The sequence below is a fragment of the Bos grunniens genome, chromosome 8 (assembly GCF_055505025.1).
Source record: "Bos grunniens cultivar Pamir isolate PY7600 chromosome 8, Bosgru_T2T1.0, whole genome shotgun sequence".
In the NCBI taxonomy this organism is placed as follows: Eukaryota; Metazoa; Chordata; class Mammalia; order Artiodactyla; family Bovidae; genus Bos; species Bos grunniens.
The window spans coordinates 49,375,116-49,400,143 of NC_141172.1; the positions used below are offsets into that span (position 1 = coordinate 49,375,116).

Below are 25,028 nucleotides of genomic sequence, written 5' to 3' on the forward strand. Positions count from 1 at the left end.
AATAAAGCAGAAAACGAGGGGATCAATGGATAGATGGATATTTTCAACATTATCTTTACTAACTAAACATTGGCTGAGTACCTACTGTAATGTTCTCTCTCTCATGTGCATGCACACACACACACACTCATACTCCACTTGCTGATCCTGTGCATCCTTCTTCAGAACTGTCCTAAATCTAGCCCCTCCACTCTGTCTCTGTCATTCTCACCTTGTTCAGAAATCCCTCACATTGCCTGTATTTTTCACAACAGCCTGGTTAATCTCACTTACTCCTTAGTGCCATCTCATCTTCTTTGCCGTGGCGAGGATAACCCTTTAAAAACAGAAGACCAACCGTGTCACTTCACTCTCCTGCCTCACAGCTTCCGCTAACTCTGAATTGCTACAAGATAAAATTCGAACTCTTTGGCCTGGCTTACTCAGCTGCTCCATCTCCAGTCACAGCGTCCATCTCTAGTCTCTTTTTTCCCTCTTTTCATCTCTTCCATGCACTCTACATTGCCAAAAATATAGACGTTTTGCTGGGAAAGAGAGCTGATTTCAAAACACCATTTGTTACCTTTGTGAAAATGGGTCTAAAGTCACTCACTCTTTCTGAACCTCACTTTTTTCCTCAGTCAAAGAGAAGTTGTTTGTAAAAGGTAAAGATTGTGAAGATGTAAAGTATAATGTCAGCAGTTATCCAGCTCAGAGCTAGTTTTCTCTCTGTGCCTTTCCATCATCCCCTCTACCTGAGGTCTGTCTCCCTCTTTATGTGACAAACTCCTGTTCAGACTCAGGTCAACAGGCATCTTCTCTATGGATGTTTTTCTGCCTTCCCCAGACTGAGTTAGACATTTTCTTCTTTGGGCTCCCACAATAACTCATGGTATTTGTTATATCAAGATATGACAAGATATTATTATAAGATCCTTTACAAAAAAAAGGGTCTTTTTTAAAACTCTGTATCTTAGCTAGGCATGTAATACTGCCTCAAAAAACACGTGTGAACATGTGAATGAATATATGAAAGCATTATGTTGGGTTCTGCAGTCCAGTTCTTGAAAAATTCACAATCTTGAAGTGTGTAAAAACATCCACTCAAATAAGCATAATGTGAGCCTGACTGGAAGTAAGGCCTGGTTGAGTGAGAAGTAAATGTAAAGGCAGTTGGCTATTCTACCTGAGGACACAAGCCATTCTTATTTGAGCTGAGTCCTAAAGCATCCACGTGGAGTTACCTTTCCATTGTGCTTAATCTGCCCATGTGTTTATTATGTTCACTTCTCTCATATCCCATAGAACCCTAAATTTTGGTGGCAGAGAGCTAGAGAATTCTTAAACTTTGGCCAGCAATTCTCAGGAAATGTTGTAAAAGAACAGATAAAAAGTTTTTCATACTGCAATTTTGAGTGCAATTGTAATTTTGCTTATAAACCCTGAAGCCTGTAAATTACTGACAAATCGTATATCTTTGAAAATGAAAACAGACTACACCGAGAAGATAAAGGTTTGAAAACTATAGAGCCATAAAAATCTTATGTTTTCATTATATACCTACTGAGGAATAGATATGTTTTTTTAAGAGTCTTAGTAATTAGACTGCCCAAGTGAAATTGAAAAATGATGAACCATGACATACCAATCTATTTTAATATGATGTATAGAATATTTCCTGCCCTGTTTTACAACATAGGAGGATGTTCAATAAAATTTTGAATATAGGATTTTTTTAAAGAAAGGATCTTTATAATATGATAAGCAATGAAAATCTAGAAATGCTCAATGCTGAATCCAATAGAGCATAACAATAATCATAAGTTAGAATTTTGTAGCCTCTTCTATATCCATCAGCTTATGGTTCTGATTGAACAACTCTAATAAATATTGAAATATCTTCCTTCAGTAGCACTGATTCCAAAATTAAATATCTCTGTTTTGTCTCCATTGTATGGTCAGATTGCTTCCCTGATGAAAAACTATATAGAATGTCCCAATAATGACAATTGTGGCTACCATTTATTCAGTGTATATAATGTGCCAGGCAATGGCTATATGAGATTTTTTATTTGGAAGGTTCATTAGAAACTTAAACTTACCTTTTTAATTCCCTACATTACTAAAACTCAATTTATTTCATGACATATAAATCAGAAGCTTAGCAAGGTAAAAAAAAAAAAAGGTACCTAAGTACTGCTTTGAGATTTCTCCTGCAGAAGAAATAAAATATAGCTACTTAGAATGACAGAAATTGCGTTTAAAATGGCACAACCTGCAACATAAGAGAAACTCCACTTCTCTATGAGCCAAGAACAGTTACTAGGAAAAAAAGTTGGTCATCTTCGTTTTACTCACATCCCACTTACAGAATTCCTAAGTACTTTGGTTTCCCGAGGGCTTCCCTGGTGGCTCAGATGATACAGAATCCACCTGCAAGGTAGGAGACTGGATTTGATTCCTGGGTCAGGAAGACCTCCTGGAGAAGGAAATGGCTATCCATTCCTGTATTCTCGCCTGGAGAATTCTGTGGACAGAGGAGCCTAGTGGGCTACAATCCATGGGGTCACAAAGAGTCAGACAGAACTGAGTGACTGACATACTTTGGTTTCTCAAGATGTCACCTTCATGTGTTCAAATAGCAGAAGGGATTATGAGGGGACCTTCCTCCAGCTCCATCCAACTTCGGGAACTCATAGCAGCTTGTTAAATAGAATTCTTGTGTCTGGTGCTATGACTCAACTTTCATACCTTGAAACTCAAAATGATCAATATTTAAGATACAATGCCATATATAACTCATTTGGACTAAATGCCCCACCAAGATTGTGTTTATTTCTACTTTTTTATGAATAAAACTATTTTCTTTTTTTTAACTTTTTCAGAGAAAAACTTTATCTTATGAAAAATTTGAAAGAATATAAAGACACTAATGACCTAACTTCAAAATTATCACCTCATGAGTCAATATTATTTCATCTCCCTCTCCTGTTATTTACAGAAGATATCTACATGGTTCCAAAGTCAAATCTACAAAATTAATACTATTGGAGAAGTCTGACTTCTATCCCTGCCCACTCCCCATTTTCTTCTCTTTGCTCTATAGAAAACTATGTTTTTAGATTATTGTTAAATCCTCCCTTATTAAAACATAAGCAAAACATTTATATTTCAACTTCTCCTTTCTGAGATAAACACTGGTGATCTAGTGATTTTCAAAATATTTTAAAGTATTTGGAGCTTAGGCCGACTGTTACAATATAGCAAATGTTACAAGACTGCTAGCAGACTTTCAGGCCAAAAAGCAAGAAACATGGTAATTTGTATCTATTTCAAAAATAAATATTTATTTGAACACTATAACTTTAAGACCCCAATTTTGTGACCAAAAAGAGGAGGAGAAGGCAGTTAATTTTTATTAAAAGCATGATATTTGGGGGGAAAAGCAATAAAGAGTTTGTCTGGAGATGTGTAAATAGATAGTAGTGTTAAAGATATGTTCATACAAGTGGAGTATCTTCAAAATGCATTCCTTCAGGAAACACATTAACAGCAGGTTTCCTTCAGCAGCTCCTGCTGTTGCTGCTACTTCAGTCGCGTCCAACTCTTCCCAACCCCGTGGACTGCAGCCTCCCAGGCTCCTCCGTCCATGGGATTTTCCAGGCAAGAGTACTGGAGTGGGGTGCCATGGCCTTCCCCGTCCTTCAGCAGAGTGGGATTTTATTCACAAACCCTCAAAGTGGTCTTCTTTCTCACAGATCGAATTGCACAGAACATCATTAAGTCCCATTTGGAGACGTGTCAGTATACCATGGAGGAGCTGCACCAGCTGGCATGGCAGACCCACACCTACGAAGAAATCAAAGCGTATCAAAGCAAGGTATTCTGGGAAACGAAAGGGTTTTCTGTGACTTCTCTGACTTTCTCAGCCTCAGCCCTATTGACATTTCAGACTGGACAATCCCTTGCTGTAAGGACTGGCCTGCACATTGTAGGATGTCAAACATCATCTTTGGTCTGTACCTACTAGATGCCAGGAGCATGCCCTCCCACGTAGCTGCGACAGCCAGAATGTGTCCAGATATTGCCAAATCTGGAGGCAAAACTGCTCTGACTGAAAACCAGTGCCCTACTCGAGTGACAGAGGAGACTGGGCCCACATTGGATATGTTAGGACATCTCTTGGTGGCTTCCTTGGTCCAGGCAAGGAACGAGAGCAGTTGAAAATCATAGCAGTAATATTTGCAAACTTACTCTAGAAAAATATTAAACAACACATTCTGAATGTTTTCTTCTTGCCCTACATGTTAAAAAATGACCAGAGGAAAAAGGGAGAACTCATCCCACGTTATTATAATTGGGATGTTGTTTTTATTATAATTATTATGATTTTGATTATTTCGTGTACATTAGAGAAGGTTTTAAGAGAAGGAATTTGTTGTTGTTGTTTTGACTCACATTATTTACAAGACTGAGATCCACAATCACAAAATCTACCAGTAAATTAACTTTTAGTAAAATTTATAAATGTGTCTATATCTAAATATATGACTATAACATACTGATTTTTCTCCAGTGGAACAATTAAATGTTACCACTTTTACATGAATAAGGAGACAAAAGCATAGGTATTATTATGGTCAATAAAAAAACAGAATTAACATACTTAGATTTCCAAAGAAAATAACCCAAGGATCAAAATACATTTCTGGATTCTGTTTTACTTAAGACAGTGATTTGATCTGATGTCTTTTCCATTGAAATTCTTTTTGTACCAAAAAGCAGTCTCCATAAGTTCTGGGAAAAGAACACAACATAGAAAAAACTTAGTGACAGTCGGATACACACTGAAAATAATTTTGTGGAAGTCTGTGAATGAAATTGCTATTACTGAGTGTAAGAGTTTGATTTTACAAAACAGACTAAGAGCTTGAGTTTGTTTAGGTGAGGAGAGGAGGAGAAAAAAACGATTAAAAAAAAATCTGTAAATATCGATCTTTATGTACTATTGCAATATTTCCATTATTTTAGCTTTAGTACTTTGATAATTGTGGTGTATCGAGGTCCAAATAAATCAAAACAACATCTTAGAAAATATCACCTCTCTTCTAAAGGGGGGTGAAAGCCCACCATTAACCCCCAAGTGACAGGTAAGCGCCAGTTAGAGCAACCTTGAGTATTTCACTGAGTCTCCAAGTTGTTCTTGGCTCCATGTCCATTCTATGTTTTCTCTCTTGAAGTCCAGGGAAGCACTGTGGCAGCAATGTGCCATCCAGATAACCCACGCCATCCAGTATGTGGTAGAGTTTGCAAAGCGAATAACAGGCTTCATGGAACTCTGTCAAAATGATCAAATCCTACTTCTTAAGTCAGGTAAGCAAGAAGATTCATTGCTGGGCGGAAGAGGGTCTATTTTAGACCAGGATGTGGTCCACCCTTAGCTGAGGTTGGTTCTAGAAAATCCTCCATCTGCTATGTAGCTCATTTTTACCACCCACACTGTCAGCCAACTCCCAAAGGAAACACTCAGTAATAAAAATGCCCTGATACTCATTCAGCTCGCCTTTGAAGTCAAATACAATTTTGCTTATTGAAAGTGGAGCTATTAATTGCGGAGGTTGAGATACCCAGCTTGACAGGCAGTGCAAGTAATTAGCGTGTCAAGGTGGCTGAATTGCTGAGCTGGCTCTAAAATGTACTACTTGTCTGCTGTTGGGGGGCTGGAATCCAGGCTAGCTGAGCTCTGCCTCTGTGGTCATTTCCAATCATTTTAATGAGGATAGCCTGCAGCAAGAATACACTGGGAAAAACTCACTCTGCTCTAATCTTTCCTCCCCCTTCTCTCACACATACTCCCTGATACATGCACAGTCACTTAGGAAGTACCTCAAGAAACTGCACGTGGTTCACTTTGCAGCTGCCATTACCCAAGCAGGAAAACTATTTACTTGTCTTTCTCGGCCCCCTTTGAAAATAAAAAATAAGAACCACTCTGGTGTTTACATAAAGGGCTACAGCAAATAATAATAATATAATTTTATATATGTAATAGTGCACATATACATGTTTAAGTTTACCTATGACATCTTTTTTTAATCTCATGTGCTCAATATGGTTTCCATCTTATAAATGAGGAAGCAAAGATTCGAAGAACTGAAGGGCTGTGTTCGATACCACCTAGCCAGTACCTGGCAAAGCTGGCTTTTGAACTTGAGTCAGATAAAATGATTATTCTAAGTTATTGCTGCTTCTTTACCAAATGATTAAAAAGGAGGTGCAAATCTTGACTCAAAGGTGAACTTGATGTATTTGTTGCTGGGTTAAAAATCACCCTAAAACTTAGTTCAAACGACAATAATAATTCATTTTGCTCCCAAAGCTGATTTGAGCAGGTCTCAGTGAGGGATGGCTTGTCTCTGCGTCCTGTGGTGTTCACCAAGGCAATGTGACTGAGGGCAGGAGGACCCCCTTTCACGTTGGCTCAAGCACAGGACTAGCAGTTTGTGCCAGTTGACAGCTCAGAGTTCAGTCAAGGCTTTGGGCTGAAGGGCCTCAGTTCCTATCCATGTGAGCCCCTCCACAGACTGCTTGGACTTTCTCACAGCATGGTTGCTGGCTTTCAAAAGTTAGCATTTCAAGAGAACAAGACAGAAGTGCATAGCATTTTTCTGATGTAGCTTCCAAAGTCTCAGAGTGTTATTTCCAACTGACTAATAAGTCAAGGCAGTGATGAAATCCACCTTGGTTTAAGGGTAGGAGACACAGAATGTAAGGGGTCAGGTAATGTGCCTTCCATATTGTAGATACTGAATAAGTGGTTCCTATTATTATTTTAGTCAGAAAAGCATTGTGTCCATTAATATTTGTGAATTCCCAATATGTAAGCCCCTATGCTAAGGTGACAGATGAGGGAAAGCAGAGAAATCAGCAGAACAAAGAAATACTACACCAGACTAAGAAAGACACCAGGGATACCTCGGGGTACCCCACATGTGTAAGCAAATCATCTGTGTGACGTTCTCATGCAAATGTGTGACTTCTGACTGTGGATGTCACTTTCCTCCCCATTGTGGGGCAAAAGCCCCATGCAGTCATTCCTCAGAATGTCAGTAAGTATTCAGAGGGACAAGCGGAAGTAGTGAACTAATTCAGTTAATAAAGATTTATTAAGCATGTACTATGTGCCAGGGACTTTTCTAGGTCCTGGAGATATAACAATGAATAAAATAGGCCACAATTGCCTATGGCTACAGACAAGGGCCCTTGCCACTATTGAACTAACAGCAAATTCAGAAATGTTAGGCCCATCAAGGCTGAACAAACTACTTCTTGATGGGCTTTCAATAAACCTTTGATCTGTGAATGTTGATTATAACTCCCTGGAGTGGATAGTGCTCAGTATTTTGCCAAAACTTGTTTGACCTCTTTAAGAAACCCTTGTGTCAAAGACATGAATACATAAACGGCACCCTCAGGAAACATCCTGAAGGTGTCCTTAGGTCATCATATGCAGAAATATAAACAGACCGTGTTAAAAACTGAAGTAGTGTGAAAGTTTTCCCAATACCAAACTTCTACAAAAAGTTAACAGACGGCAGTTGCCTGCCACAAAGCTTCTTTCTGGGCCACTTATCATCACCTGTGAATTTGAAGCTAACTTTAATATTAGTCAAAAATGGTGGGGGAGGGCAGAATGCATGCTTCCAAAGAAAACATTGTTGCCCTCCATTTTAGTCACCTTTAAAGTATGTTTTATCTTTCATTCCTCACATAGGCATCAAGAGCTTTATTTGTAACATGGTTCTTTTTTACTTGGGAAGGAATCTTGAGATGTTTCTGAATGTGTATGTCTATGAGTCTGTGTGTATTTTAAAGTTTTTTGATGTCTCTTGAGCTACATGCAGTAGTAAGGTCTTTATTATTGTATTATATAATACATATATATTATGTATATATACATAACTTTTTTTCTCATAGGTTGCTTGGAAGTGGTTTTAGTGAGAATGTGTCGTGCCTTCAACCCATTAAACAACACTGTTCTGTTTGAAGGAAAATATGGAGGAATGCAGATGTTCAAGGCCTTAGGTGAGTTCACCTTTGGTGATGACACAGTTTTATTACTACCATCAGTTTCTGCACTTAGATAATAACTGGTAAAAGAAATGTCCTGATTCTCTAATGAGAACTAGTAACTCATTCTTTGATAAGGGTTGTACTAGGTGAGCCTCCAATGTTTCATCTAACTCCTCTGATTTTACAACTGTGCCTCCAAATATCAAAAGAAGGAAGGGAACATGGACTCTCTTGATACCAGCCATGCTTCATTCAGAAGTCAATGAAAACTGACTCTAAAGAACTGGGATGCATTCTAAGCACTCTATAGGATCAGGCTTTCTTTTCCTTTCTAGCTTACTGCTTCACAAAGTATAACATATAGACCACTGGGGGTCCATGGGTGACCTCTTAGTTTCTTATGCAAGTTTATAATCATGAACTAAGGTGTTTAAAGGAGAAAGTCTTTCACTTGTTTTGCACCCAGAGTCACGGGTTCTCCCTGTTAATTCATGAAGTTCTGAAAGCACAAACAGCATGGGTGCCAACTAGCCCTAAATGATCCCCAGACCATTCTAGTGGGAGGGCAGGATAGAGTCAGTCTCTGGAAGTGTGTCATTCACTTCCAGCCATCAGTGTATGGGGTGGATAAGAATGTTAGCAAAGATGGACGGATGCCAGGAAAGGTTTTAACTATTGGCAGTGTCATTTGTTCCATATCCTGCCCACAGACATCAAAGAAGGCCACTTCCCTTTCACCTTTTGTGCTGTTAGCTGATATGGTAGCCAACAGCAAGTCCACCAGGGCCGGCAGTGTTTCCCTCCTGTAGCTGATACACATCCATGTCATCTCCAAAGCTAGATTTTCAAGAAAGGAGGAAAAACATTGGCAAGCAACTTGGGTATATTTCCAGCTTCATAAAATAAACATTTACCAAGGATCAGTGTAGGGATGAAGCATTGTTTTGTGAGGATCCACAACGGCTAAGCACCTGACCTGCGAGTCATTCATTAGAAGGTAAAAAGGAATGAATGTTTGCTCCTCAATCAAATTTGCAGGAAATTACAGGCACTTTATTGACAGGCACTTTATCTCCATTCTCTTAGTTTGAGGCCCATGGACATCCTACATCGCCAGTGACATCCTATAAGTGCCACTAAAAATGACAGCCCTTGGCCCGTTATACATAATATTTTAGGTTTTCTGTGAATGCTATCTCCGTACTAAAGGATCCTCAAATCACTAATTTAAAATTTTTCAGTTGGAACTAATTTCAAATTTACAAGATTAAAGTGGGATTATATAGTCCCAGTTGGATATTACAATGGGTGTATACTGTTTCTATCTGCCCTTCATTGGTAATTTTTACTTTCATTACCTGGTCAAGACAGTGCCCACTTTTCTCACTCACAATGATCACTAAATCACTTCTCAGGTTTTCCTGATGGTTCAGCAGGTGAAGAATCCACCAGCAATGCAGGAGACACAGGAGATGTGGGTTTGATCCCTGGGTTGGGAAGATTCCCTGGAGAAGGGAATGGCTACCCACTTCAGTATTTTTGCCTGGAGAATCCCATGGACAGAGGAGCCTGGTCATAGGGCCCCAAAGAGTCAGACACAACTGAATGACTAAGCACACAGCAGAGTACAAATTATTTCTTCTGGTCAGCAACTTGGAAATATTTTTCTTTTGTGCTTATTACACAAGACCTTAAACAATTTCTTGATTATGGGACTTTTTCTTACTGTTATACCATTCTATTCAAATATTTTCACTTGATTTGCCTTCTTTTCTAGGTTCTGATGACTTAGTGAATGAAGCATTTGACTTTGCAAAGAATTTGTGTTCCTTGCAGCTGACTGAGGAAGAGATTGCTTTGTTCTCCTCTGCTGTTCTGATATCTCCAGGTAAAAAAAAAAAAAAAAAAAAAAACCTGTTTTGCTATCTTTAACATGAATTGCACCTACCCAAGCCAAGGTTCGCTGGTGAAACTTTCAAAGAACTATATTTTCTTTAGCAAGCTTGTGCTATTTTTGGACAATTCAAAGAAAAGTACCCTCATGTTAATTTGAATGATCCATTTTGTCTCAAATGCAAGAATAGGGTGTGTGGTAAGGTTGACTCCAGATTCAGAAAAGCATCATCATTTCTTAAAGGATAAATGAAGACAAATAGTGGCCTGAGTTATAACTAAGATCTATTTTGATTTTAAGAATAAAGGACACATAAAAAATGTCCAATAAGGTGAGACTTAGAAATATACTTGAATGAACAAGCCAACATAGGCATTAAAAAAAGTAAAACACATACTTTCTTTTCTTTAAATATCTGTTTCACTTGCCTCTCTATCCAAATTATTGTTAGCGTTCTTACTTCAGGCAAATGCTGGCACCACTTTGTTGTTGTTTAAAGCAATATTAGAAGCTTTAAAAGGAGGTAAGGACAGCAGAGGAAAAAATGGCTCCTACTAAAGACTGGAAAAGGAAGAACCTCTGATGTGGTGGTAGACACCCTAGAACAGGTTCTATCATCAGGTATCTGGGTGACCTTAAACACTTCACCCCTCAGAATCTCAGTTTCCTCACCTGCAAAGAGGGTTGAGTTTCATAATAATAAAGACACAGTCTAGCTCTGAAATGCAATAAACAGCGGAAAGCTTTCAAAGCAGGTTAAGGTGTGACATTTATAGATCAAATGGCACTATAGTCATTGAAATTCTTTTTAAAAGCATGTGCCAGTTTGAAACTGTATAGAATCCTCATAAATGCATGGTTCCTTCCTCAACCAGAATGAAAAGTCAGAGCTGCTCATTCAGTCATCTGTTGGGTTAGATTTGAGGTCAAGGAATAGCAGTGTCATTAACATTTCTCTGTAGAAAGAAAGACACATTCCTGGTCATTTTTATGGTCAAGAGACTCATTCCTTCTATAAACCATTTATCTCTACAGACTTGCTCTTTTCTCTTTTCTTACACTTAGCACATTTTTCAGTGAGGCTGGAAGAAATTAATCTTCCTGGTGATGAGACTTGTTGACATACCACTCTAGCTATGTGTACCCATAATACAGCCTTTACACTTTGTATCTGGTAGACTTTATTTACTTATTTTTTAATTTTTTAATGATTTAAAAAATTTGATTCTGTCTTTTTATTACTTTATCAAAAATGGAAGTTAGTTATCAATTGGTATCTTATTACTAACAGTTTCTCTTGTGGCTCTAAAATAAAGTTGTTCCTCCAAGCTTTTCCCTTTTTTTTTTTTTTTTAAACCCTAGAAGGTTTTCCAGAATTGGCAGCACAAAGACAAACGGAAGAAGTGACAAGAAAGATCTATTTCTGGCAGCAACCAAATGCCAAATAATTTTCCTCCTGCCATTTTCTCATTGCATTTGCTTCTTCCTATCAATTACAGTTCAGTTGACTAAGCCTGCAAGTCTGTGATGAGGCAGGTGGTTTCACTCTGATTCCTGCTTCCTCAAAGGAAGCAATACAAAATTCACTGTCCTCTTAGGAATGTGTGTGGCAAATCAGTAAATTCCTAGCAGCAAATATTTAAGACACAATATATCAAATTTAAACAATCCATGAAGATAATTGCCCCATTTGAAAGGCAAACATGCTTCTTATGAGTGAAAAATCAGCTGAACTATGAGCCTTTTTCTAGGAAGAACATGCTAAAGCCATCAAATTCCAGAGTATGGAAGCGACGCATGAGGTTTAGCTTATTCTACCTGGTGGGGAATGTTCCAGCCCTGGTCACAGACCCACACTCAGAGGCTTTTAGAAGCAACTCCAAGATACCATGTTTGCCACCTTGGCATAGTGTCATATTCAGAGGGGAAAGACAGTATTCCAGCCTGCGGAGGCTCCATCTCATGCCAGACCCACCCTTCCGCCCAGGTTCTTGCCATAATAGTTACTGTCTATTCAGCTCCGGATGGTTTAGGGAAGGGAGAAGCAGGGAAACTTAATGTATTCTGATTGACAATGGTCACTAAAGGTTTTTGTGCTCACTTACGTAAGGGTTTGCTTAACTGTTGGCTAGACTTGTCCTGGCCCTGTCTAGGATTACAGAATTGAGTTTCTCACCTGACCTGAACTGTGTTCAGAAGGATCATGTGAAGTTCTTTTCCATGAGTATTTGTTCAGCATTTGGACACTCCAGGTGTCTCTTCACTGAAGTTTCAACCTAAGGCATTGATGCCGGACAGAATTTTGTCACCACGGTATAAAGCATCTAGGAAGAAAGAAGAACGAAATGAAACAACAAAGAGAGGGAGGGAGGAAAGAAAAAAGAAAGTAGGAAAGGCTAAAGGAAAGGAGGGATTATCCCAGCCATCATTTAAATATTCAATATAGAAAAAGAGGACACGGGATTAATTGTTATGTTGATTCATTTTGATAGTGTATAAATTATAACAGCTTATATAAAAGAAGAGAGATCCTGAATACCAAAAATGCTCCTTTACAATAGATTTTCTTCACTTCTATAATTCATTTCTTCACAAATCATTGACTTACACTTTGAAAGAAAATCTAAGCATATGTCCAGAGAATGAGTTAGAGATGTAAACTGTCACAGACAGTAAGACACATGCAGGGTCTTTGAATCACTGTGTCCTTACCTCCACCCCGATTTCCTGTCAGTGTTTTGTACATTACTGTCCTCATGGCGTTGCTTATAAACTATTTGTTTTAGAAAAATAATTACATGTCTTCAGAAGCAATTTAGACTAATTTGAATTAGGTCTAAATCTCAGCACTTACATAGGTAGGTGAAATACAACGAAGCTTACCTTCTGTCCCCTTCCTACCCACCCTTTTCCTTTCTTAGACCGAGCCTGGCTGATAGAACCAAGGAAGGTCCAGAAGCTTCAGGAAAAAATTTATTTTGCACTTCAACATGTGATTCAGAAGAATCACCTGGATGATGAGACCTTGGCAAAGGTAGGTCCTCGAAGCACAGACCCCCTGTCACTGACAGAGCCCAGTGAGCAGGGGAGGGCTAGTCACATAAGGCAAGGGACATTTCTCATCAGCAACAAGGTCTGAAGGTTACCAAAGGTGGCATAAACTTCAAGTGTGCATTTTAAAAGGGACACTGCTGCTGCTAAGTCGCTTCAGTTGTGTCTGACTCTGTGCGACCCCAGAGACGGCAGCCCACCAGGCTCCCCTGTCCCCAGGATTCTCCAGGCAAGAACACTGGAGTGGGTTGCCATTTCCTTCTCCAATGCATGAAAGTGAAAAGTGAAAGTGAAGTTGCTCAGTCGTGTCCAACTCTTAGCGACCCCATGGACTGCAGCCTACCAGGCTCCTCAGTCCATGGGATTTTCCAGGCAATAGTACCAGAGAAAAGGGACACTAGGAAACTATAATAAGCTGAGAACACAATAACTTCTTAGTCAAGGATGATACTGATGGGTCTGAACTCCAGATAGAGGAAGACACATTATAGGAACTGAGGGTGCTTATCTGAAGAACAAAAGCAAGGAAACAAGTCTTCAAAAATCACATGTGAAGAAAGAGGAGACTTTGCGCCACTTGGGAGTCTGGTCTGGACAAAAGAATGGTTAGATTTTTATTCAAAATAAGGAAGAACTATAAAAGGATGAGAACTGCTGAACAGAGAGTAGACCACTGAGTGGAGTGAGGTCCCTGTCTATGGTCAGATTCTTAGAGATTCTGCCTTGTTTCCTTTCAGATATGTTGTTAATGGCAGTCCTACCCAGAGTAGAAGATTAGACTGATGCCTTGTAAATTTTCCTTCAACTCTAATCTCCTCACCTCTAATCTGGGATTCTTTCAAAATGAAGTATCTCAAGGGCAGACTGCATGCACAGCGCTTTGCATTTCATTCACAATTCAACTTAATTAAAAATAGTGATCCTTTAGAAGAATTCTGGAAAAAGTTATGTACCAACATAAAATGATCATAAGAGGAATAAGGAGTTTTCTAATGATACCTAGCATTATTTTAGATCCTAAAGTATCTTAAATTTCTTAAGAATTGGAGTTTTTTTTAGAGGTTAAGCAACGAAGAAGTGGAGCTTATCCTCAGTTACAGATGACAGTTATCCGACTCTATATTTTTATCATTAAAACTCTCCCACTCTGCTCTTGAAGTTCTTTATTTTAAAGGGTGGAGAGGGAAGGGGGACTCTGCTAGGAATACTATCAGATTTTACTTTGCACATACAGAGTACTACAATAAAAAACCTCCATGAGTTAAGTATGCTGCTTCATTATAGTAACATTTTGCTAAAATTAACACATCACTAGGAAGAACATTTCTACACCGTAGAGTGATAGTCTCTTTGATGTAACTTGTCACTTATCACGTGGGCAAGGACAAATCCTATGCTCTTCATACCTCAATTTTCTCCCAGATAAGAGCAAAACTTCAACATGCTTTCAGATATACTAGGCAGAAATGGTGATACTGTGGGTATATGCATCTGCCTTTCTGTTGCTGTGCAGCATGTATGCATAAATGCATCTGGTTAGTTAATGTTGGCAGGAAGAATGTTTCTTGCATTTGGATCCCCCAAAGACTTTATTCCCCATATTTACCACCCTAAAATCCAGAGTTAGACAAAAACTATTCCACTTCAGGGGATCATCTTCTTATCAGAAAACCATGGTTCTTTCGTCTGTAAAATGAAGATTATAATTTCTTACTCCTATACAGAAGTATAGGTTCAAATGAGATACATACACTGCATAAATTCTAACACACTGCGACATGGTGATTATTACTTCCCCAAGACAGTAACCCTTGTGCTTATACCATTTGCTACTACTTGGTTGGTATCCTGATGGTGATCTGAGGTATTTGCGGGTAGGAAGAAGACAGAAATTGAAGATGAAAAATATGTAATAGCAAAAAAAAAAAATTAAAACACCAAGTAAAGTCAGCTTAACTCTCCTTTTCCCATCTTTAGTGGGAAAAGTATACAATTATTTTATTTCTTAAGAATAATTAACATATAACATTATATTAGGCTTAGGTATATAACATAATGATTCAATATTTGTATATGCTGTGAAGGGTCACGTCCGACTTACAAAGACTCGGACATGACTGAGCAACTGAACTGAACTGATATGTTGTGAAGCGAACACCACAGTAAGTCTAGTTAAATCCATTCAGTTCTTTGCTTATGGAAAGAGAATGTTGTAAATCTGGGAATCAGAAAAAGTGTTAGAAAGGATAATTTCTTATATAAAATTCACTGGAGTCAAATGACAAAGCATTGCTTCCACTAGTCATGTGTGGATATTGAGTTTCTGTGTGGCCCTTTCGCTGTAACGGTCATCATTTGATAGGAAGTTATGTGAACCAGGGGCTTCCCTGGTGGCTCAGAGGGTAAAGAGTCTGCCTGAAATGCAGGAAACCCAGGTTCATTCCCTGGATCAGGAAGATTCCCTGGAGAAGGGAATGGCTACCCACTCCAGTATTCCTGCCTGGAGAATTCCATGGACAGGGAAGCCTGCTGGGCTACAGTCCCTGGGGTCGCAAAGAGTCGAACATGACTGAGCGACTAACACTATGTGAACTAATGTGGAGGGACCATGAAATGGAATGAGAATTGGGTTCTCATTTCTCCCTGCTCTGGACCGTGTGGTTTTGCATAAGTCACTCCATTTGTCTAAGTCTCAGGTTCAAGTGTGTTGGGGAAAGGGAAGGGACAGGCAAGTCTCTTGAGTTCCTGACTGCCTTCATACTCTAAGGACAATGGCGCCATTGACATACAGGGACACCCACTCATCAAACCCATGCTCTCCAAAAGAAATAAACAGCTTTATTTAAATCCAAGGAAAACTATTCCGCCATACCACAGATACTTTTCCTATTTTCAGAAATTTATTCTTTCACCTTCATAGCCATGGAGCTCTTCTGCCTCCATGACACCCCTAAAAGAGTGACCCCTCTGGGCAATCGGGTACACAGTATGAAGCTTATCTCCAGAAAAATGTGCACATATGCAACTGCTATATTCAAGTCCAGGGGTTTGGGTTATAGTCTCAGTAAGTGGGGTGGATCTGCCTCTGTGCAAATGACAAAGACTGTTAATAGCCAGCCAGTTTGACTCTGAACAGGTGTAGCCGGCTTCAAGTGAGGTGCAGGGTTCAGACATAATCATTAGATTTCATCTTGAAAAAACTGTCTCCAAAACACTTTCTGCATGCCCAGTTCCTGAAATTAAAGTTCAAGTAGCAATGCCTTATACTTTTGACCAAACTTGGACCTGGAGAGGATTTTTAAATCAGGAATTTTAATCCATTAACTAAAAGTTCTCAACCCCTGTGTATTAATCAGTTTATTTATTTTTTGGTTTGTTTGGGGTAAAAATAAATAATCTAGTTTCTTCTTTTCATGATCATAATGATAATATGTACCATATATATAATGAACCATCAGACTAGCTTAGTTATTCTGCACAAGTGACTTGACCTCTGTGTCTCGGTTTTCTTATTTGTAAAATGTGATTAAAGATAGTATTGATGTCATACGGTTATTTTGAGGACTGAATGAGATCAAATATAAGCATGGTACATGATTCATAACCAACATGTAAGTGCTGTTGTTGTAGCTGCTGTGGACAGAAGAAACTTTGTTTCTGTAGGGAAATGTTTATCCAAGAAATGGGTATATTTGAACTAATAGCTGATGAATGCTGTTTCAAAGGATGGAAGTTAGAGGTTTAGGGAGGTGAAGTATGGCATTCCAAGTGATGGGGGCAATGCTATATGTATAAGAAAATATACACTGTATGCAGACCCTGAATAATAGTTAGATTTGGCTGGATCCCGGATTGGAGAAATGAGGAAATGAGATAACACTGGTCATTCTCACTAAAGCTCACAAAAGAAATACATATATATTGGAGAAGGACATGTCAACCCACTCCAGTATTCTTGTCTGGAAAATCCCATAAACAGAGGAGCCTGGCAGGCTACAGTCCATGGGGTCACAAAGAGTCAGATACCACTGAGCAACTAAACATGTATATACATATATGGGCTTCTCTGGTGGCTCAGACAGTAAAGAATCTGACTGCTGGTTCAGGAAGATCCCCTAGAGAGAGGAATAGCTACCCACTCCAGTATTCTTGCTTGGAGAATTCTATGGACAGAGAAGCCTGGAGAGCCACAGTCCATGGGTCACAAAGAGTTGGACATGACTGAGTGACTATCACTTACTATGTATATATATGTATATGTATGTATATATGTATATGCATATATACACATATATTTTTAAGCCCCATATGACTAGGGGAGGCAGCCCATCTGTTCTCTGGGCTTCACTTTTTTTTTTGTCTCCTAAATAAGGAGGTTGGACTGGATGGTCGTTAAGGTCCCTTCAGTATAACATTCTTTGACTCTAGAAGAGAAAAACAAAGGTTGCTTCTAACATCTTCTTTTGCCTCCCAGTATTCAGTCCTGTGCAGTAGTTTCAAGGACTCTTTAGATGTTCTGCCACTACAATAAGTGAATAAATAGATTTCTCCAGGTCTTGCAGATTCAAATGAGTACTCTATGCACTACACTACTGAATTTAAGGTGATATTCTAGTCCCAAAGCATACACTGTTTATAAACCCCACATCCAGGGGTCAGCATTCCTATCAGGCTTTCTCTTTCTGGCAGAACAACAAAACTGCCATCAACACAGAGAGGGGAATTTTTCTAATGTAGCAGTAGCAAGTTTCTAAATAAAAGCTTATATGAGGGAAGGTTTACACAGCCCTACTTTACAGTGTTAATAATTGAGATTTTTATCTGAAAGAAATCACTCCTAGTCACTCTCACTTTAGTAAGCACTATTAGGATACAGATTTAGGAAAAAAAAAAAAAAACAGCTGTGCTGACTCATAGATAGGGTCTATGGAGCAAGCAGACACTGATGGAAAGATCATTGAAAACTGCCAAGGGTCATTTACAATGAGTTTCATTGCTGTCTCAGTAAGATCAAGAGAGACTATGTCATGATTAATAATGGGATGTTTACTCCTGAAGCCTGCTTATTCTTTGTGGAGAACACTAGATGTCACATTAGAATTCCTAGCAGGTGGGCCTGGGATTCATCAGTTTAATCTTGAACAGCACAGTCTGTCCAGTCACCGCTTGAGTCCCTGCTCAGATGATGTGGCCTCATGGTCTGAACCTCCCCATTCTCCTTCATATTTAGTTACTACTGCTGCTAAGTCGCTTCCGTCATGTCCGACTCTGTGCAACCCCATAGACGGCAGCCCACCAGGCTCCCCCGTCCCTGGGATTCTCCAGGCAAGAACACTGGAGTGGGTTGCCATTGCCTTCTCCAGTGCATGAAAGTGACTAGGCTCCTTCATCCATGAGATTTTCCAGGCAAGAATACTGGAGTGGGGTGCCATTGCCTTCTCCGCATATTTAGTTAGGAATTTGTTTTATATTTAATTTTTTTGTACTTTATTAAACTACAACATACGTGCGGAAAGTTCTTAACTCATCAGTGTTTAGCTCAATGAATCATCACGCAGTTAACATACCAGTGTAACCGCTGCCCAGGTTAAGACCAGGCACCCCAGAAGCCCTGCTCAGCTTTCCCCAAGTGGGATATACCCTGTAAAATAATGTAAGAAGAGGCAAGATTACAGAAAACAGTTCAACAGATCATCCAAGATTTCTAATTCCAAATCAATTCTCAAGAAACAGCTTTCTTAGGGAATAGTTTTCTACTTCAACCTACATGTATAATGAGTGTGTATTGTGTGCCAGATGCAGGGGAGGGAGCAAAAAATAATACACAGTCTTGGCCCGTGAGTGCTTTCCTTGAGGAGTCCCTGAGAGAGATCAGATTATTTCAACTCATGTTAGTCATTTATAGTTTGCTGGCATACACCATAGGTCCCACACCCAGAAATTTTAGGGATTGTCTGTCAGACTAATAGTCTATAAGAAGGAGAGAGGTGGTCTTTGTTTGTTTTTTGGCTATTCCACAAGACATTCAGTATCTTAGTTCCCTGACCAAGGATGGAACCTGTGCCCCCTGCCAGGGAAGCTCTGAGCCTTAAACCACTGGACCACCCGGGAAGTTCCAGAAGAGAGGTTTTGATGTTACTCCTCACTCATGAAGTTGCAAGTTGATGTATTGGTTAGGACTCTTGAGTTACAAGGAACAAGAACCAACTCCCACTAGGAAAAGCAAGAAGAAAATAATAAAACTAATGGAGAGAAATCTGATGGAACCTATGGTCAGAAATCCAGCCCCCTTTCAGGAAATGCTGGGACAAGAAATTGGGAAGCCTTCAGAATTCTTTATCTCACAAGTTTCTCTCTCTTTAGGAACCTGCTTTCTTCTTCTCCCTCTCTGAATACCAGTTTTCTCTGCTTCCTTGGTCTTGGTGAAATATGGCTAGCTCTTAGCTCCTTAGGTCACTACAAAGTAATTTAGAAAGTACATTTAGAAAGTAAGTTGTTACATTTAGAAAGTAATTTGCTGGCTCTCCATCTGATTCCAGATTCCAATCCCAGCTGAACCAAGTGTCTGCTTCCACTTTAGTCAGCCATTCCCAGAGTAGAGAAAACATCCCATACAGCATGGATGTCAGGTGGACTAAGGATGGTGGAAAAGTCTAGGCCAAATATCTAGATTTAGCTAAACAAAAACTCCAAAAAGAGTGAATGGAGAAGACGAATGGATGTGTAGCCTCACTGGGTATTTCCTGCCTTTATCAGTGCTTCTGCAGTTTCTTCTTCTTTAATCAAGCCATTGTTGACTTCCTGCTTCATGTTGAAAGGCATCATGATGGCTTGAAAGCCCACATGAACACAATCTCTAGTTTTCACCTTTGCATGTTCCATTTGTTCAACATCAAATGTGCCAATTATAAAATTGTGGGTTTTCTCATAAAACCACCCTTTGGAAAGAAGCATAGGATTATTATCTCTTCTCAAACAGCTATTTTTCTTCTTATAGACCCCTGTAGGTATAAGCTAAATCTTCCTTCTTACAAGAAATGTTTATCATAAGAGAGTGAGATGAGTAGATGAGTGTGAAAATGCCTTTTTCTAGACCCTCTGTCTACTTCTGCCATGGGGATTATTTAAACATGATGAAATCTCATGATGATTGGAAATCAACTACCCCTTCCATCTCCAAGTGCTTTTAGATCACCACCCCAGCTATTTAAAAAGTTGTTGAGCCTTCAACTACTGCTGAGGCTTCTCTGAGCTCCTTTTGACATTGGGTTTCCCAGCTGCAGTACATAATATCTTCTCAACCCAGAGTTTGAACCCACTTCTCTTGTGTCTTCTGCGTCGGTAGGAGGATTCTTAACTACTGAGCCTCCTGGGGAAACCCCAACACACAATATGTGTGTGTATTCTCAGTCACTTGTCATGTATGACTCTTTGCAACCCCATGGACTATAGCCCATCAGGCTCCTCTGTCTGTGGGATTATCCTGGCAAGAATACTGGAGTGAGTTGCCATTTCCTCCTCCAGGGCATCTTCCTGACCCAGGGATCAAATCTGCATCTCCTGTATTGCAGATAGATTCTTTACTGCTGAGCCATCTAGGAAGCAAACATACAATATATAGAGAATCAATTTTGGTTGCTCGTTTAGGGGCTAAGCTGGTTTCTTGTCCTCCATGTTACTTGGCTGAACAAACATGACCTTGATTATTTCTTTCCTTGAGGGAAGCATTACAGTCATAGATGGCTTGTATTGACTCACTTAACCCTCACAACAACTCTCTGAGATAGGGATTGTCATAATTGTCATCTGACAGATAAAGAAGCTAATAGGTTAAGTGACTTGTCCAAGATCATACAACTGTAAAGAGCAAATCAGGGATTCAAATGCAGACAGTCTGGCTCATTGAAAGCCCATATTTTTATCACTAGACTAATCCTCTTTATATAGTATTTGTGTTTTATAGGGAACTCAGGAAATTTCATTACTTGTCTCTCACCAAACTAATAGAACCAAGCAAATGAAACCTTCCCTCTCTAGATATGATAATTTCTTAACAGCCTCCAGAAAAGAAGCTAACTTGACACTCAGTTACCAGGACTATTTCTTACATGATAAAGAATTTGTCAATTTTTAAAAACAGCTGTAAATTTATAAGATTTGAATCTCTTAACAGTGCTTCTCAAAGTCTATTCTATGGACCCAGTGCACCAGTATCCTCAGGATATGTATTTCAAACATGAAATCTGAGCTCCCCATCTAGGTTTCATGAAACAGAATCCCTACAAGTGGATTGCAGTAATCTGCATTTTTAGGAAGCACCGAGCGATACTTGTGCACACCAAAGATTGACAAGCATTACAGAGTTGCATCTGGGTGTTTTAGGAACTCTGCACATCATCAGTTCAACTGCAGATGATTATAGAAAGCTTTCAAAGCCTCTATGCATTCAGTAGCTATTTCAGGGAGAATTGTAATGTGTAAGAAGTTTTCCGAAATTGTTACAGTCTCCTTCTGTGTGAACCAGCTGGTTAAGAAAGCTTGAATAATTTCCCAAGGGACTCTAGTTAGTGGACATTTGTACACTCTTTACCTATGAAAATATAGAAAAGACACTGCTTTCCACCAGGATTCAAATCAAATCTTTCAGAATGTGATTCTGATTATCTTTCTTAAAATTCTTCCAAAGACCTTAACAGAGACCGTGAGACCTAGCATAACCTGACTATGCAGCCTCCCCAGCTTTATCCTTGAACATGCTCACCCACTGCTCCAGGGACACTGAACTTCTTTTAGTTCTAATACCACATATGGTCCTGGAACATATTATACACCCCCCAGCCCCAGCATCTGGTTAGCTCTCTCTCTCTCCCTTCAGAGCCCAGCTTAAATGGTCCTTTCTCAGAAGTGCCTACCTTACAGAAGTCAGAGCATCCTATTATCTACCACTTCTCCTAGCAGTGTTCCTCCATGGCACTCGCCACAGTTTTTCAGTCTGCTTTTGATTGTGTGGTCATATTCATCTGTCTTCTCACATAGATTATAAGCAATAACACTACTGTTTGTGAACTCTGGTGTCTAGTAGAAGTGTCTGCTACCAGTTTAAGTACCTCATAATGTTGAAAAGTCCTGATTCTCAGTCTAAAATTTAACACCCATTCTGTAAAGATTCTACAGTTGTTTTTTTTTCTTTTCATTTCTATCCCTATGATTAAATAGCAGTGAACTGAAAATTCTGAACGCCAAACTTCTTTGTGTGTTCTAGATCCCTTTAATGAATATGTCAACAGCTCTAATCCTGGTGCTATTTTTAAATGGCTCATAGTGTGGTTATATAGTCATTAGTTGTTAAAAGGAAAGTTAATGAAAGAGTGGAAATTTCTGATTTTGAAAAGTCACAAAGTAACTAATTATCTATTTCCTCCTTTACTTCAAAGGCTGAAATGGTTTCTTATTATTGAATAGGGTAGGGAGAGCGGTGAGCCTAATTGGTGATTAGATGGGTTTATTTTATTTCATCATTGCTTTCAAGTGTACCTTTGGTCAACTATATGAACCATCAAGCTTATCTTTTGTAAAAGTATTACCTATATGAGAGTATTTCTTATTCCCACAGTAATTTGATCACAATGATACATGGTTTTAAGCAATTTTGACACTAAATGATGGATTCTAAGTGTTTCAGAATTATAAGTGTGTTAAAAGCTAGAATTGTCCAGAACCTGATGACATATGTAGCGTTTAACAAACTGTGGGTATTTTAAATTATTAAAACACCGTCTTCTGGGTATTTAAATTTACAAAATTATATCTTACATGATACTAACATATCAAAACCTAACAGTTATAAGTGGATGTTCTCAAAAAAAAATAATAATAAGTGGATGTTCTCCCATGACTTTTTAAAACACCTCCCCAAGGAAGCTGAGTGCCAGTGACCTCCCAAATTCTCCCTTGATTAAATATAGGTTTCATCTTATGCATTAAAGTGGGAAAGGATTAGAGAGATAGTGGCAGGCTAGTGACCTTGACAGCAGAGCAGCCCAGATCATTGTGAATTACACCTCATATGATTTATGCTATACCTTTCTAACACTGTCATCTTCCAAATCTAAAAATCTGATATTCATGTTATAAAAATCTATGGGAAATGGTAGATAAGGATATTAGCTAATTGTGTTTCATGCCTACAGTATTCTTAGCACTTTCATATTAATTTCATCACTTGGTCTATACAACAACTCAATGAAATAGATGCTATGAATAAGTCCATTTTACAAATGAGAAAACTGAGACATAGAGGGTGTCACAGACATATAGCCATTTAGCTATTTTAGAACCAGGATTCCAACTTCGTCAGCCTGCCCGGCCAACACCTCCTCCTAATGATTAGACTAAACTCCCTTCCATACATACTTTCTATAAGAACAATGAACTAGGAAGCTTGGTCCTGCTTTCTTTCCTGCTCTTTATTTTCTCTTTAGAGAGTGGGGGAGGAAGGTGTTTTGTTTTGTTTTGTTCTAAAGGAGAAGCTGAAAGTGAGCCTTCTTTCTTTTTGAACATCTTTTTCCAAAGTCGGTTCCCTTCATCTGGGGCCAGGAAGGACACTGATTCAGGAGACCGAGCACTAATGAGCTTCCCTCTTTGTCTCCTTCCCTGTCTCTCCACTCTGCAGCTAATAGCCAAGATACCAACCATCACAGCAGTTTGCAACTTGCACGGGGAGAAGCTGCAGGTATTTAAGCAATCGCATCCAGACATAGTGAATACACTCTTTCCTCCGTTATACAAGGAGCTCTTTAATCCTGACTGTGCCACCGTCTGCAAATGAAGGCGACGAGCGAACTGTCTCATAGTCGTGGAATGCATCACCATTAAGACAAAAGCAATGTGTTCATGAAGACTTAAGGAAAACGTCACTACTGCAACATTAGGAATGTCCTGCACTTAATAGAATTATTTTTCACCGCTACAGTTTGAAGAATGTAAATATGCACCTGAGTGGGGCTCTTTTATTTGTTTGTTTGTTTTTGAAATGACCATAAATATACAAATATAGGACACTGGGTGTTATCTTTTTTTAATTTTATTCAGGTATGTTTGGGGAAACAACTGTTTATAGAATTTTATTGTAGATATATACAAGAACAGAGCAGTACTTTACATGATTACTTTTCCTGTTGATTGTTCAAATATAATTTAAGAAAATTCCACTTAATAGGCTTACTGATTTCTATGTTTTTAGATAGGTGATGCATGTATAAATTTGTAGCTGTCTTGGAAAGCACTGTGCAGGTATGTGATAAGTATATAATATCTGAGAATATTATATATGACTATTACTTATACACACACATGCACTGTGGCTTAAAATATCAAATATACTAGCAAAGGAGGTTCAGTCAGGCGCTCTTACGTTATTTACCTTCTGTGTTATATGTTACCTTTATGTTAGACAATCAGGATTTTGTTTTTCCAGCCAGAGTTTTCATCTGCAGTTAATAGCAGAATGGTACCAATTCAGAAATAAGTTGACAAAGGAATAAATATAACGCATGACCTCTGTAGAAAAACTCTGTTTCGATCAATGACATCAAAGCCTTGTCAAGATGGTACATATTGGGGAAAAAATTAACTATTTGGAGTCATTTTCCTGTTTTAAGAATTAGGTCACAGAAAACATTATGGAGTCCAGGGCCTTTTGACCAAAAAACAGATAGTTCCTATTTTTCACCAGGACACAAAAATCATCTTTTTTTCTTTGAATTTCAAGTTGTGAGAGGAACTTGATTTTGGTGCTTGTTGTATCAACAGAGAAATACAGTCAGTAGATTACGACCACCAGCAGTTTTTTCTAAAAAAAATTGGAGTAAAAGAGCAAATCAGAACCCAGGGTCCTAATACCATTTCATGTAAACATTTTATCTCTTTTGCAAAGAAGTAGAAAGAGAATATACAAAGCAAAGAAGTAGTTCTTTATGTTCATTCTCTTTAATAAGTTTGTTTAAAAAAAAAGCAGCAATAAATAAAGGGG

General features: G+C 38.8%; 1 protein-coding gene across 1 annotated transcript in view; it reads left to right on the forward strand.

Moving 5' to 3' along the window:
• RORB (RAR related orphan receptor B) overlaps window positions 1-24,557 on the forward strand; it is a 204,714-nt gene extending 180,157 nt beyond the window's left edge. The window contains exons 5-10 of the mRNA XM_086415536.1: window positions 3,738-3,859; window positions 5,220-5,352; window positions 7,957-8,064; window positions 9,830-9,940; window positions 12,868-12,980; window positions 23,670-24,557. Of these exons, the coding sequence (XP_086271662.1) occupies window positions 3,738-3,859; window positions 5,220-5,352; window positions 7,957-8,064; window positions 9,830-9,940; window positions 12,868-12,980; window positions 23,670-23,825 (743 nt within the window). The 3' untranslated portion in view covers window positions 23,826-24,557. The remainder of the gene's footprint in view (window positions 1-3,737; window positions 3,860-5,219; window positions 5,353-7,956; window positions 8,065-9,829; window positions 9,941-12,867; window positions 12,981-23,669) is intronic.
• The last annotated feature ends 471 nt before the right edge of the window (window positions 24,558-25,028 follow it).